This window comes from Astatotilapia calliptera, chromosome 4 (genome assembly GCF_900246225.1).
Source record: "Astatotilapia calliptera chromosome 4, fAstCal1.2, whole genome shotgun sequence".
Taxonomy (NCBI): Eukaryota; Metazoa; Chordata; class Actinopteri; order Cichliformes; family Cichlidae; genus Astatotilapia; species Astatotilapia calliptera.
The window spans coordinates 30,817,040-30,831,678 of NC_039305.1; the positions used below are offsets into that span (position 1 = coordinate 30,817,040).

Genomic DNA, 14,639 nt, shown 5'->3' on the forward strand with positions numbered 1-14,639 from the left:
TTTTTTTTTGAGGACAAGAGCGGCGAGGTCTATCGCGATAGCTTAATTTCTCTATCGAGTAAAAGTTATATCGCGATACATATCGTTATCGTTCTATCGCCCAGCTCTAATCGTGATATGAAAATCTCATATCGCCCAGCTCTAATAACAACTTAATCAACACTAGTGACCAAATGTCTCTCACTCTTTGTATATAATGACTTAATGCAATCAATAATAAAATTAATCAAAGAACCTTAAAACAATTTCCACATCATACAAATTTAACTCAAATCTCATATTTTGTTAACAGCAGTCACATCAATCCAATGAATTGAGAGAATGTACATTACTGATGCACGAGGAAAGTGCAAAACGTGGTCGCAGTACTATTTAGCCAAAGACTTCTCATATTTATCATCTCATTACAATAAATAAAACTTACCTACTAGCTTCCAAAGAAATATTTCCGATTGGTTTAAAACATTCACAAGTGAAGAAATAAAAAGATAATACAGCACTTAAAAGGAACACATGAAATTTACATTATACTAAGCTAATGATTAGCTAACGATTAGCTTGCTATGCTAGCACAGTTAGTCAACTCACCGGAAATGAACAAAAAACACAAAAACAGAGGTACATCAGCATCAACAAAAAGTGTCCGCGTTTCCCAACAAGCGGAAAAGTAAAATCCAATTTGTGGCTTCACACACAACCTTTTTCTTGAACAAGGATTAAAGAAAAACTCGGTGAGTAGCTCCGACCAGCATACGTAGCCTTAGCGCTATTCTCCTTCTCTATCCGGTTGTTCAGTGATGACGCGACGAATCCTACTTCCGGGTCTAAAGTAGTCTGCGTTTAATATGGCTTTTGTGTTGTTAACATGTTTAATGTTATGTATTTTCTTCTATTTGATCTCAAAAAGCTCATAAAACAGTCAGTGATCACTGTTGACCTCCCTCGGCTTTTATTACCGCTAATCATTTATTTAAGCTCAGTTTTTAAAACCTTAGAATGTAACTACAGCCCAGCCCATGCAGCAGTATATGAATGACTAACCTCGTATTGTGGATGGATTATCTCAGTTGTTCTCCTGGCTGAAGTTTGGTCCTTTTACAGCATCCTGCCATGCGATTACATTTGTTCCTGACCACCGAGAACACTCACGGTAACTTTTATCGAGTGGAAAAAAAAGTTAGCTTGTTTATATTATGCTAACGTAGCTGTGTCGCTAGCGGTCACGCAGCACATCATTATATTGTCATGATCCTGGGTCTTTTGACCCAGCGTTTTAAGTTTGAGTTCATTTTGTTCATTAGGTTATCTAAGTTCATTTGGTTATTAGACTCCTTGTGTTTTCTTCCCCTGTATTTAAGTTTCCCCTCAACCTTCGTGTTTCATGCTGCGTGTCATTTGTTATCAAGTTTGTATTATTATGCCTAAGTGTTTCTAGTTATTATTTTCCCCTCGTGTTTCCAACCATGTTAAATCTCCCCTGCTCTTCATGCGTTTCATGTCTGTGTCTTACGTTGTCAAGTTCGGGTTGTCATGTCTATGTCTCATTATGTTTCCTGTTTTATTGTGAAGAGGTCTGGTGTTCTGTGTTCATCATGTTCAGTTTTACTCTCCCACTGTGACGTCATTATGTTCATGTGTGCCAGCTGTTTCCTCATGTGTCTCCACTTCCCCTAATCACCTCCTGTGTATTTAAGTCCTCTGTTTTCAGTGTGTGTTGGTCAGGTCGTCTGTTGTTCACGCCATGTTCTCCATGCCATGTTTCTCGGTTTCATGTCCAGGTTTTTCCATGTTGTTTGTTTAGTTCTCCCAGTTTAGGTTTATGTTAGTTTTATTTCTGTTTGCCTTGCCCGTTATTTGTACCTTTTCTGCCAGCCTCATTAAACGGCTCGCTTTTTGTTACTCAAGTTTTGATCCAAGTTCCTTGGTGTCTGCATTTTGGGTCCACTCTTCACAATACATACAGTCTGCTCTCGCCAGACTGTGACAGAACAACCTGACCAACACACACTGAAAACAGAGGACTTAAATACACAGGAGGTGATTAGGGGAAGTGGAGACACATGAGGAAACAGCTGGCACACATGAACATAATGACGTCACAGTGGGAGAGTAAAACTGAACATGATGAACACAGAACACCAGACCTCTTCACAATAAAACAGGAAACATAATGAGACATAGACATGACAACCCGAACTTGACAACGTAAGACACAGACATGAAACGCATGAAGAGCAGGGGAGATTTAACATGGTTGGAAACACGAGGGGAAAATAATAACTAGAAACACTTAGGCATAATAATACAAACTTGATAACAAATGACACGCAGCATGAAACACGAAGGTTGAGGGGAAACTTAAATACAGGGGAAGAAAACACAAGGAGTCTAATAACCAAATGAACTTAGATAACCTAATGAACAAAATGAACTCAAACTTAAAACGCTGGGTCAAAAGACCCAGGATCATGACATATATACCAGCTAGCCCAACTTCAGTAACCCTACAAACGTTACTGCTGTTTAGTTTTCTGTCTTCATTTATGCTGGAAGTGATAACAGAGCTGTACGTTTTAATTTGTTTCCAAAACCCCGCAGTCAGGACATGCTATATTGTATTTAGATAGAAGCTAGCGAGCTAACTCCCTGCTAACTTCTAACTCCGTTAAATGTCATAAATTCCGTTTTCATGGATGCCTGGATGTTAAACTCAATTGTTACACCTGGTAGAGCAGAACACTGATCATTTTATTAAAGATGAAAGACTTTAGACAGTTTTTCAACTCTCAGTAATGCCACAGTGATCGTTTGATATATGGACCTGCAGCAGAGTTTAGACCCAGACACGGCTAGTGACGTCAGACTGAACAACCGGATAGTTCTCAACTCAAGTTCACAAGCACTAAACAATCTCATAGTGCCACCTACTGATATTCTTTGGGAACAGCAGTTCATTTTCATGAGGCAAATTTTAGGTGGGTTACAAGACAAAATGTGGATTTTACAGCAGTAAAATGATTGTATCTCTACAGTTTAAAAATGTAATAAGCTTTGCCCCTGCACAGAGTGGATAGTGAAACAAATGGAATCATCATAATGACATTATTTCATATTTATTACTTCCCCCTCCTCTTTGCTTTATTATTGTAGCTCTAGTAATAAATAATAATGTAAGGATTCTGGATCAGCACCATGATGCCCATAGTATATACAGTATTCTGAAGAAGGTCTAAAGTGTCACTGTGTGTGCGTGCATGTGTGTGTTTTATTTAGATGGATTTTTAAAAAAAATATTACTCATGATATAACATTGTCCAGACATGGCTGGTAAGGACATGAGGAGGAAACAGCAGGAGCTGTGTGAGGCTACTAAAGGCAGTGCTATAACATTTTTCTGTCATCATTTAGATTAAGTGCAAGAGTTGTTAGGTGTGGATAATTAGATTATAGTTTATTGCAATAGCAAGTTGTGCCTTGTTCTCACATAGACAGCAAGTGGAGAGTGATATATGAAAAGATGGGATGGAAGGAAGAAGAGAAGCAAAGAGTGATTCACAGGCAGAGCCTAAATTATTTCTCACAGTTTTTTGTTGCCTTATGGTTCCAAGCGCTGTCACCAATCTTTGCATTTTGTTATTATCTCATGACACTTGTTTAATCAGCTACCATCTCTCCTATGGACTTTTTAATGTCTACAGTCTCAGATCAACACAGCCCTGCCCTTCCCATATTAGATTCTTGATGAATGTGTGTTGTTGTTATTCAGCCTGGTTTAATGTGCCCCTTTTTAACTTTGAGCACCCGCCCCTTTAAACCTCTCTGCACGGCCCTGATAAGGACCCTTTCTTCAGCACAAGAAATAGTAACATCAATCATAACGTGGAGCATATGTTACAGGAACACAGTGTCGAACTGCCTGCTCTGTGCTTGACATCAGATATACCGTGTCCAACAACCTAAATGCTAAATGCCTCAGGAAGATTCCCCTGAGGGGAGGAGATGCAGTATTTCTGTCTGACTCTCAAGAGAAGAGCCTAAAAGGGGAAGTGTGTGTGTGTGTGTGTGTGTGTGTGTGTGTGTGTGTGTGTGTGTGTGTGTGTGTGTGTGTGTGTGTGTGTGTGTGTGTGTGTGTGTGTGAGCAAACATTTTAATATATATTATGAAGTAGTCCTCCTTGGTCTGTGCAGATACCAGCCTATGTAGCTGCACAGACATGTAGCTGCATGTATTTCTTTGGTGCCATAAATGAGGTCACGACGGATGTTTGTGCATCCCTTTGATTCTGGCAACCAGGTTGCTACCAATTTATGCCAGACTGGTTCCAGCTTCACACAGTGACTGAACTGTATGGATTCGAGCTCCTCTTGGAGCCAGATATTGCACGGGAGCCTGATGGTGTGCATTTGGTGGACAAACCTTGGTCTGGTGGCACCTGGTCAGGCACATGCCAAGCTCCCACATTTTGAAACCACTACGCTTTAGGCTATAACCGTTGGAATGAAGTGCTATAAGATACACGGCGGGTAAGGAAGGATGAAGATCACCTGCCCATACACTCAGAAATGCAAAGCCAGATATAAACAAGATTCAGACTTGCTCCTTTCTTCTCTGTTAATGAATCATTTAACATTGGCTAAGGCAGAAAACTGCCATGTGGTCTGATGTGTCAAAATTTCAAATCTTTTATAAAACTGATGGACACTGCAACTTTCCATCAGGAGAAAAAAGAAAGACGCTAGTGTAGTAGCCTAACAGCACCACCCTGTGGTTGGAAAATGCACTTACACCAGCAGTTATACAGACTCGTCTATGAAAACAAAAGATTTATTTTACTCTTGTGAAAATCAAGTTTTGTGCTCCTCTATCTTTGACTAATGAATAATGTGCACAAATGTAGAATTTTAATGTGCAATGAGATAAAAACAGCATCTGTGACACAAAAGATAACCTGGCATGAGTGGACTTACAGACTCACAAAGCACTGTAGGATAATCTGAGCTACATCAACCTGACTCTATCCACAGATTAAGATTAAAAGGGATTAAGATTTGGATACGTCATACAGTTATCACAATGTGGAAATTTAATCACATACAGTGATGCAGCACCCAGTGGTTTTGCGTTGGTTTTGTGTGTGTGTGTGTGTGTGTGTGTGTGTGTGTGTGTGTGTGTGTGTGTGCGTGCGTGCGTGCGTGCATCACTGACGTCTGCTATACATGAAGCACTTCATACACCTTTGACAGATCAGCCTAATGCTAAATGTTTCAAGCATGGCTGGCCACACTCTAGTCTTAACATCAGTTGTGAACTAGATTAGCAATGAAAGAAAAGAAACTAGAGTGCTGCTATATATACACTGCTTATGTGCAAACCATGTGCCTGTAAGCCAAGTTATTCCTGACCCTGGAAACAACTGCTATTAAAGATTTTATTGTCCACTTACTTGATTGATTTCTTGCTTTTGACCCCATTGCTTTATCCTCCAATAACAGAGTAACGTTTCCTCCTAGAAATCAAATGCTCACTGCTACAAGCTTAGTGAAGTATGGCTGATAGCCCGTAATAGCTACTGCTGTGAGTGGGTTTATAGATTTTATTCTTCATTAAAAACTGATTCCAGTGTTTTGGGGCTGCCAGTCCTGTCACAGAGAGACGTTTGAGTGCAAGCTGGATCTTAAGGAAGCACTCAAAGTATTTTAGGTGGAATAAAGTCATGCAAGCAAATTCTTAAGATGGAAAACAGAACAACAACAATCAGCATGATCACCACAAACTGTATGTAAGAGACCAGCACAAAGTCACACATTGGTTTTTGCTAGCAGTCAGTGTTTAGGCCATGTTGAGGGGGGTTGAGTCAGAAGTGCACATATTTGTACAAGAGGGTCGAGTGCTAAGTTATCATGCTTAGACATCAACAAGCAACAGTAAAGGTTGCAAAGCACACTAGTCACAAATACCTGCTCACTGGTGCTAAATAGCCGAGCATACATATATCAGAATTGAACTCACCAAGAGCACAGACCTCTAGGATAGGCTGTTTGTATTAGCAACAAAGCATTATTTGTTAGATAATTCCGACAAAAACACACCTAAAAAGGACCAGCACCACAAAAACAGTGACTCCACTTAGTGGAGGAGAGGTTCTGCACACAGCAAGGCCACAAGTCACCACTTTTAGGATCCATCTGTCAGTCTAAGAAGCCACACCCCTAACTTTAAGCCTTAATAGAGTATAAAGGCTGCATTATAAAATAATCCCAGGCTGCCAGACCACACAGTAGTTACAAAAGAGCAAAAAGCGGTGGTGGGGGTTTTCTTTTTGCCAAACTCTAAAAAGGCAGCTGACACAAAGTCAGCTGTTGGACATTTAACTTGGGAGTGTTTGGGGGTTGATTAAATCCTGTTGGATTCGTTTTTTCAAACTGGGAGGTCGTCTCTTAGCAACCACAAGTAGGAGGAGGAGTGGCCCTAGTATAGAGCCTTGCTGAACTCCTGCAATTATTTTCAACTTCAGTAATCAGAAAATATATTTCACAATTAATGACAAAGTGCCCAAAATATTTGTAAGTTTGAATTTCTGTGACAGTCAAGCAAATTAGAAATTTATTAGTAAGTGCCTCCCACCTGACACCCACAGAATCAGATATTTTTTTTAGTATAGCAACTTTGGCGTAACCGTTGAAAGCATACAAAAATTTACCATTGCATTTTTGTTTCTTAGATGCAGTAACGGTCCTCAGGTCTGAGTTGGCTGTTTTTCATTTATTTACATATTTATTTTTAATTAAATTTTCATTTATTTATTTATCTGCAATCTTAAACGTTCATAACTTCTTAAATATGGGGGGATTAGCATTAGCATTAGAAGAAAAACTGAAACAGAGCTTTCTGGGTAAATGTTAAAGGATAACAGCATGTGGGACAGGTATAAGCGGCTGGTCAAACCAAGTTATAGTATATGAAAGTTCTTCTTTTAATCTACACTTTGACACCAGACTTGTCTTCTGGCTGTGACTCCTTCCATTTGTTGAATACAGTACACTCATTTTTTCATTTTTAACACTCACTTTGGAGCCTTCAGTGCTTTCAGTGTTATCCTTTCAAATTTTACCCTGGTAGTATTATGTTCTTGATGCCCACCTCGTTTACTTCAGTGTTTCCTGTAACCGAGACAGGTATTAAAAGAAAAAGAAAAAGCTGATTCTGAGGGGTTAACAACTGGCAGACTGGATTCATTTAATATGGAATGATCCTGTTACAGTGCATCCAATTTTGCAGTCATATACAGTAATAAAATCTAAAACCAGAACCTGGACAGCAGCTGCCATCTAACCTGCAGAAAAACAAAGAAACAATACAATCGAACTTTTACACTTTCTTCATCTATGTGTTGTTCAAAAGTTTTGCCAAACAGATTTTTCTGTGTGCTGAACATGTGCACATCGATTGCGTGACTGGCTGCATTATAACTGGCGCTATAACTTCTACTTTACTTTGTGGAACTTTGCAGTAGTTAAAAGGATGGGTGGGGAGGGGAGGAAGGGAGTTGGATGGTGGTGAGGGGGAGGTGGGGAGTTGGATGGTGGTGAGGGGGAGGTGGGGAGTTGGATGGTGGGGTGGGGGAGTGGGGAGTTGGACGAGGTAGAGGCGTAGCACCAGGGAGGGGTGGGGCGGGAACTATGGAACCCGGATGCTGATGCTGACCCATGAAAAGGAGGAGGAGGAGTGTAATAGGTGGAGGAAACAAGAGGGGTAAAAAACGGGTAGCGGCAGAGTAGAGGAGGACATCCCGTCAATGATAAACACTCCCATGGATGCGGCCAACTTCGGACTACCTGAAAGACTCGAAACTAAAATGTTTTTACTTATTTAGCGTTTTTTTTCTGCTCCTTGTGCACGAAGCAGCCGGCTAAGGGAGGAGATGCGGTGATATCATGAGCAAAACCGGCCAGCGAGAAAGAAAGGAAAGACAGAGAAGAAGAGAGAGGGAGGGGGAGAGGGAGCAGGGGAAGAGGAGAGGCGGGGAGTCGGCTACCACCAGGCCAGCTGAGGATGCTTGTTGTTTCTAGAAGCGGGATTAATCACCGGGTTGAGCGCTGATCCTTCCCCCGGCGCACCGAGCGCACCTCTCCACGCTGCAGCTGTCCCGAGCCAGCACGCCTTTCGGCCGTCTGGCCCGGTCTGCCCCCGAGGCTGTTTGCCTTTTTGATGCTCTTCCCCCTCTTCCTCTATTTCCTGATGCAGGGCCGGGGAGGGGGCGAGCCAAAGTGTGCACCGGATATTGGAAAACCCATTCTTCTTGCTGATGCTGTTTGTGATAATAGATTGTTATCTGGGCAACGCCGCATCTACACAGAAAGGCAGATTGTGACCAAATGAGGCCCGACTTGACAGGAAGAGGGGAATGTATGGGCTCGGGAGGATTATGAAAACAGTTTTTTTGGACGGCAACAGAAGAACGGGGGTCCCTGATATCGATCAGGGCATTCTGGCTTCGGATATTTGAGACTGCTCTTACAGAAATCAATCTGTGGCAAATGTAGCCTTCCTGTCCAGGTCTGAATGAGATTTTTCGTTACTGCTGTACTCTTGGCCAGCTGAATAAGCTATATAGGATCAATCAGCTTTAAACTACAGTTATTTATAGCAGGGGGGTGGGTTTAATGTGACTGTTCGCACCTCTGTGGACATCTCCCATCTCTGGTACCGGCTAAACCTCACACGTCCTCATCTCTGATCTTTTCCTACCTTTCCCTTGAATGATGCCGCTTCCTGTGCTTTGGTAACACTGACTTGAAAGACTCTGGATTTACAGAGTGGAAACAGGACCGGTTCTCACTCCTGACCGCATGACAAACAATTGCATGGGAGTAGCCTGCGAGGCCCGGCTTTAGATCACGACCAGTCCGCACCTCCTCTCTTCTCCTTTCCTCCTCTCTGCACCGCCGTATAGCCGCCTGTAATGTGCGTTACGGCATTACGCACGGAGCAGGAGCGAGCGCTATCTTGATTTGCCTTATATCTGGAATAGAATTTCATCTCGGGAAGGATGAGCAGCAAAGAGCTGACGGTGGGCCAGTCCAGTCAGTTTGTGGGGCCTTACCGGCTGGAGAAGACCCTCGGGAAGGGACAGACAGGTAGGCACCCTGCAGAGTAACGCAAAAAACAGGGCGTCTGCAAGGTGCGCCGGGGTGTAACACCCCACTGCAAAGCTACTTTAACATTTCTGTAATATCGAAGCTCATGGTTTAATCCGTATTTATTCTGTACACTAAGTCTTCTCATCTCCTGTAGTTTTATCCCTCCACGGCCTTCTTAAAGGGCCTCCCAAAGGCTAAACATTTTTGAGGAGGTTTCTGAGAATGGAGATAACTAAATCAGTTTTTTGAAGCTGAGTTGGAAGAATAAAGCTTTTTGAATTAATCATGACGTCCCTTCCTTCCTGTTATTCACACCGCATCATGATCTGCGATATTCAGATGCTCTCTTCTCCTCCCTCTGTCTTGCTTCTCAGGACTTGTGAAGTTGGGTGTCCACTGTATAACAGGGCAGAAGGTGGCCATAAAGATCGTCAACAGAGAGAAGCTCTCTGAATCGGTTCTAATGAAGGTACAGCACTCCAAATTCACCTCATCTACTTATCCAGCTGTCTTTCTAGCTGTGCCGTGCACTGTGGCTGTCATTATGGTGGCTGCCAAGCTCAAATCATGTTAAGCTTGCACTCTGCAGAAATAGCAGCAGAAAATGAGTCTTTATTTTTGTCAAGAAAAGCCCGGCAGTGTGTTGGAACTTGGAGCTGCCGAGTGTGTGTGGGCACTGCTTCTGTATACCGAACAATAGGGATGATTTCATTCTGCTAATTAAGCCCTCTGATGAAAGCAACTGCAGCAGAAATACACTGGACTGAACTGAAATCTAAATAGCTTGTTCATGTTGGCGTTTTTAATGTGGTTGATTGCTTGGAGCTTTACAGGGTATGTCTTTTTTAGAACTGGCAGGTTGCACAAGGCACACTTTAGGCGCTAGACGTGCAGCACGGTGCTAGCATATGTTTTAAGATGTGCAAAAATGTCAGCATCCTAAAAACACCGGATAGCTCAAGATTTCATGGTGAGGCAGATATATATCACACATCTGGTATGTTTGGCTTAAACATCACGAACCTGCTCCTGTCCCATTTCCATGTGTGTGTTTATTTTATCAGAACGATACAAAATAATGTTTTCTTTCTATAGTCTGATAACTGTGACAAATGCCCTGAATCACTCAAGCTTAAAAAGGCACAAAATTCAAGGGATGAACCAGTGCTGTGTCCACACATAACGGACAACTTAGCAAAGAGTTAGTGCTAGTGCTGCAAAAACACATAATTTGTACCAATTTCTTTAGCTGAATATGCAAAATGAAATGTCAAAGAACAGTTTGACAGACAAAAAAAAATAAATTTTTGTACCAACAAAGTGATTCCAAAACATGGCAAATCTTGTCATGTGTGGTGTGTCTTTAAAAACAAGTGGTGGACAAAAGAAATGACAGGCCTAAAAACTATCTGCAGTCAATGACCTGAAGAAGGAGAACCATCTCAGAAACGCAAAAGAAGTCTAGGTGGCTCTCTTTGAAACTTGAACAATATCTGAAAGTTGACCTCACTTGTATTGAAGCAGAGTGGAATCATGCTGACAGACAACAAAAGGCAGCCAGTTTCCAAAGAAGATTTTTTTGATGTCCTTCAAGAAGCCTTGAGGACTATTCCTGAAGACTAGTTTAAGAAATGACAAGAAAATGGCCTCAGAGAGTTCAGACTATGGTGAAGAATAAATGTGGTCATACTAAATGCTGACTTATATTTAGTATGACCAATATTTTTTTTACGTCATATACTGTATTGCTGTACATTTTTGAATGTTTCAATAAATTGCTGCTCATATTTCCCAATTTCCTACCAAAATATAAAGATATCACTGTGTGGCTACAGACTTTTTCATATATGTTTAGTTTTATGCTGTCTTAAAATATATTTCTTGCGTCACAGTCCTGTTGTATTCAATTAAACCAAGCAGTTTTTCATAGATGTGTTTTACATAGACAACAAGTAGTCCTTAAATGGCCTCACAAAGGTCTTTGTTTAAACTTTTAGGGCATTTCAGACTATATTTTTCAGCTGTAAAGTTTATTTAAAAGACAGTAGACATGACATGAATTTACTGTCAAGCAATCAATCTTCCAGTGTGGAAGGAAAATCAATGCTGCGCCTAGTTCTCTGCCACGTGTTCTGCTCTATAATAGGTCATGCTGTGGACAGCTACTAGAGCTGAATGAATGAATAAATATTTAAAAGGAACACTTAAAATTACATTTCTTTTAAAAAATAGGCATCCATATTTTCATGTATTGTAATAAAACATAAGCAATAAGCATAAAAAGTTTAGCAATAGCTAATATGAGGGCTGTCTGCCCCTGTCTAAGGAAGTACAAGTACTGAATTTAGTCAGATAAATCTTGAGAATGGCCTTTAGACAGAAAAACTAGCTTTTTTCTTTGGTTTCATCATATTTGACTGATCAAAGATTAATAAAAAAAAGTGTGACTATATAAGTTTTACAGAAAACTGCTCCTGGAATCAACTGACACGGCCTGGTCTCAAGGCAAAATGTGAAACAGTCACCGAAAAGAAATATTTTGGTTCATTTAAACACAGGTAATGTGCTACAATAGGAAGTAGATTTTATGCCTTAAGCTGTGCTCTTTGGACTCTTCAAAAGGGATACGTCACCTTGACAGAGCTTTGAAAAAGTGGCAGCCATATTTGAATCCAAACCGTGTTTTAGTTCATAAACCTAGAAAGTTATTTTGGTTTTCAGATGCTAACCAAACATCATTAACATCAATTATTAATTCTGTGTGGAATTTGAACTATGGTCTCTGAGAGACAAAATGACTCAACCATAGTAGCCCTGCTAGCTAAGAAGCTGCTTGCTAAAAAAGGCTAAAATGTTAGCAGCAAAATTACGTAATTATGTATTTCTTTGGAGGTTTGTTAGCTATGAGTTGTAAATGTTATTCATCCATAAAGCAGGAGTAAAAAAAAAACAAAACAAAACACAGGCTCTAAAAGGGGATGCACTAATAATTTGTCAGAATAGCTCTATAAGCTAATACGGGCCTTCGTGAACGATATCTGCGTATTGTCAAAGTAAGATGATATTTACTGCAGCGGTACACGTTTATGTACGGTGACACATCAATTTTGCACTAGTTAAAATGTTCAGAGATGGTGTGGTGAAGAGCTAAAATACTTTTAAAAGGTTTGGTTATTTTTCTATAATTAAAAGTTAAAAGACAAACAAACAAAACAAAAGAGAAGCGGCTGTGCCAAACTGTTATTTTTAACTTGGATAGTGGCCCAGAAATTCACAGTCACACTCTGTACATGCCAAGTCTTTATCTTCATGAAAGTTTAGATAAGACACAGGCTTTAAACTAGCATTTTGATTAGTAACTAGCATAATGGAGCTAGCTTACTACGGCTTTGACCTGCTTACTAGCTTGCGCAAAGTAAATAATGGTATTAGAACAGGGCACATTTGATTCATGATTTCTTAACAATTTCAATTTCAGAACTTTTTGTTCTAAATTATAATTTGTGTATTGCATCTCTACTTTGTTACTATTTCTGATTATTCTGCACTAAATGTAGCACACTATTGAAAAGAAGTTGAAAAACAAGTCTGCCTGTTCTGAATTTTTACCCAACTTTTTTTATATGCTTGTGTCCTCCCTCTTGCTGTCTTACATCATATTTCCCTTCCTCTTCTGTCTGACATTTCCATTTCTATCATTTCTAACTTGCTCTTTTCTCTCTCCCTCTCTCTTAACCTTTCTCTACACCTCTCCCTCCCTCCGTCTGTGCAGGTGGAGAGAGAAATAGCTATTCTTAAACTAATAGAGCACCCTCATGTTCTGAAGCTGCATGATGTCTATGAAAATAACAAATACCTGTGAGTACATCTCTGTGTCTTTCTCCTTTCTGCTGACATAAAATAATCTGCTTCTGGATCTCTGCTAGAGCAGAAACAACACTGAATTAAAAAGGGAAGAATGTTCTGTAAGACAAAAGCGAGATAAATAAGCACATGGCATAGAAGATATACTGCAGAGATAAACCTTTTGTTTTTTATGTTACTTATTTCTTGTCTGTGACCCAGGTACCTTGTGTTGGAGCATGTATCTGGCGGAGAGTTATTTGATTACCTGGTGAAGAAGGGTAGGCTCACCCCCAAAGAGGCCAGGAAGTTCTTCAGACAAATCATCTCTGCCCTGGACTTCTGCCATAGTCACTCCATATGGTCAGTGAGAAGCTACAGGAAACCTTTCTCATTTGTCGTTTGCCTGTTGATGACTTTTCTTTAATGGCTTTAAGAACTAAATCATTCTCAGTTTTTCTGATCCTTTACTTAGTTAAAGTAGCAGTATGACAATTTAAAGATCTACAAGTAAAAGCAGTGCTTACAAACTCCTACTCAAGGAACAGTATGAATATTATCAGATAAACTGCAAGCAAAAATACTGATTCTGCAGATATTTGCCGCCTGGGCCTTACAGGTTGTTATGAATAATAATTAGACCTGGGTTTGTTTTATCTATTTCATATTCAAGCAGCTGGTTTAGCCCACTGGCTCCCAAGATGGAATAAATGAGAGATAATTCATTATTCATTTAGCCACATTCTAGCTTCTCATCGTCTTTTTATAATAGAATTTGGCGAATTAAAATAAATATTATTGAATATTCGTATTTAAATTTATTTCACTTATTTTTATTTAACAAAGAAAAAAGGTAGAGGATTAAAACTCTTTTAGATGAGTGTCCTAGCCAAGAAAGCACAAATGAGACTATGTTAGAAGTTTAAAGGGACCCTTTAAACAGTGGTAGGTGCTCATATTAGCCATTAAACCTTCAAAAACTCAGGTCAGCTAATGTATCTATAGTGCCTATGACTCAAAACACTAATAGTTTCAGATCATTTTTTCTACTCTTGTGTCTTCATGATTTCAGTAAGAGGGAAAGATGCCTAATATGGTCATATCGGGCACCGCCCACTTCCTATTTTGTTGTTTGAGGGGCAGAAAAATTGTCTTAAAGAGAGGCTAGCTTTAAGGAAAGGATTATTTTAAATCATCAGTTGTGGAAAGCTACTCTAGTAGAGTTCTTCAATAAAAATGAGGATTTGGAAAAGAGCATAATCAGTCCACTTGAATGAGGAATTGTCTCTGGTGGAATTATTACCAAATGCAGATTGAGCCCCAAGGTTTTCCAAACCTATACGCTAGCTGTATGTGATTTTTTTTAGGCCCATCATATACTTCTAATGAAGAATTTTTGTTTGTTAATAAATTGCTGATTGTGGCTGTTAGATAACAGCGATTTTTCAAATTCCTCATTTCATATTTAGTGGTGACTCAAACAAAATTGCACTGTGGATACAAATTTTGGTGACTGTTAGTAATGTGTGGGTAACGTACACTGAACGTGACACATATGCAACTTGATTGGCTTACATGTTTCACTGCTGATTGGCTCTTTGGAGGCATAGTCATGACAATCACCATCTGTGTTTGAATTCTAACACAGGTTGATTT

The 14,639-nt window shown here is 40.0% G+C and overlaps 1 protein-coding gene across 4 annotated transcripts in view; it reads left to right on the plus strand.

The window, feature by feature from the left end:
• The first annotated feature begins 7,984 nt into the window (after nucleotides 1-7,984).
• The window catches only part of LOC113021421 (serine/threonine-protein kinase BRSK2-like), a 34,119-nt gene continuing 27,464 nt past the window's right edge, over nucleotides 7,985-14,639 (plus strand). For all 4 annotated transcript variants that reach the window (XM_026166073.1, XM_026166074.1, XM_026166075.1 and 1 more), the window contains exons 1-4: nucleotides 7,985-9,137; nucleotides 9,515-9,609; nucleotides 12,913-12,998; nucleotides 13,206-13,346. In XM_026166073.1, the coding sequence (XP_026021858.1) occupies nucleotides 9,050-9,137; nucleotides 9,515-9,609; nucleotides 12,913-12,998; nucleotides 13,206-13,346 (410 nt within the window). In that variant the 5' untranslated portion in view covers nucleotides 7,985-9,049. The remainder of the gene's footprint in view (nucleotides 9,138-9,514; nucleotides 9,610-12,912; nucleotides 12,999-13,205; nucleotides 13,347-14,639) is intronic.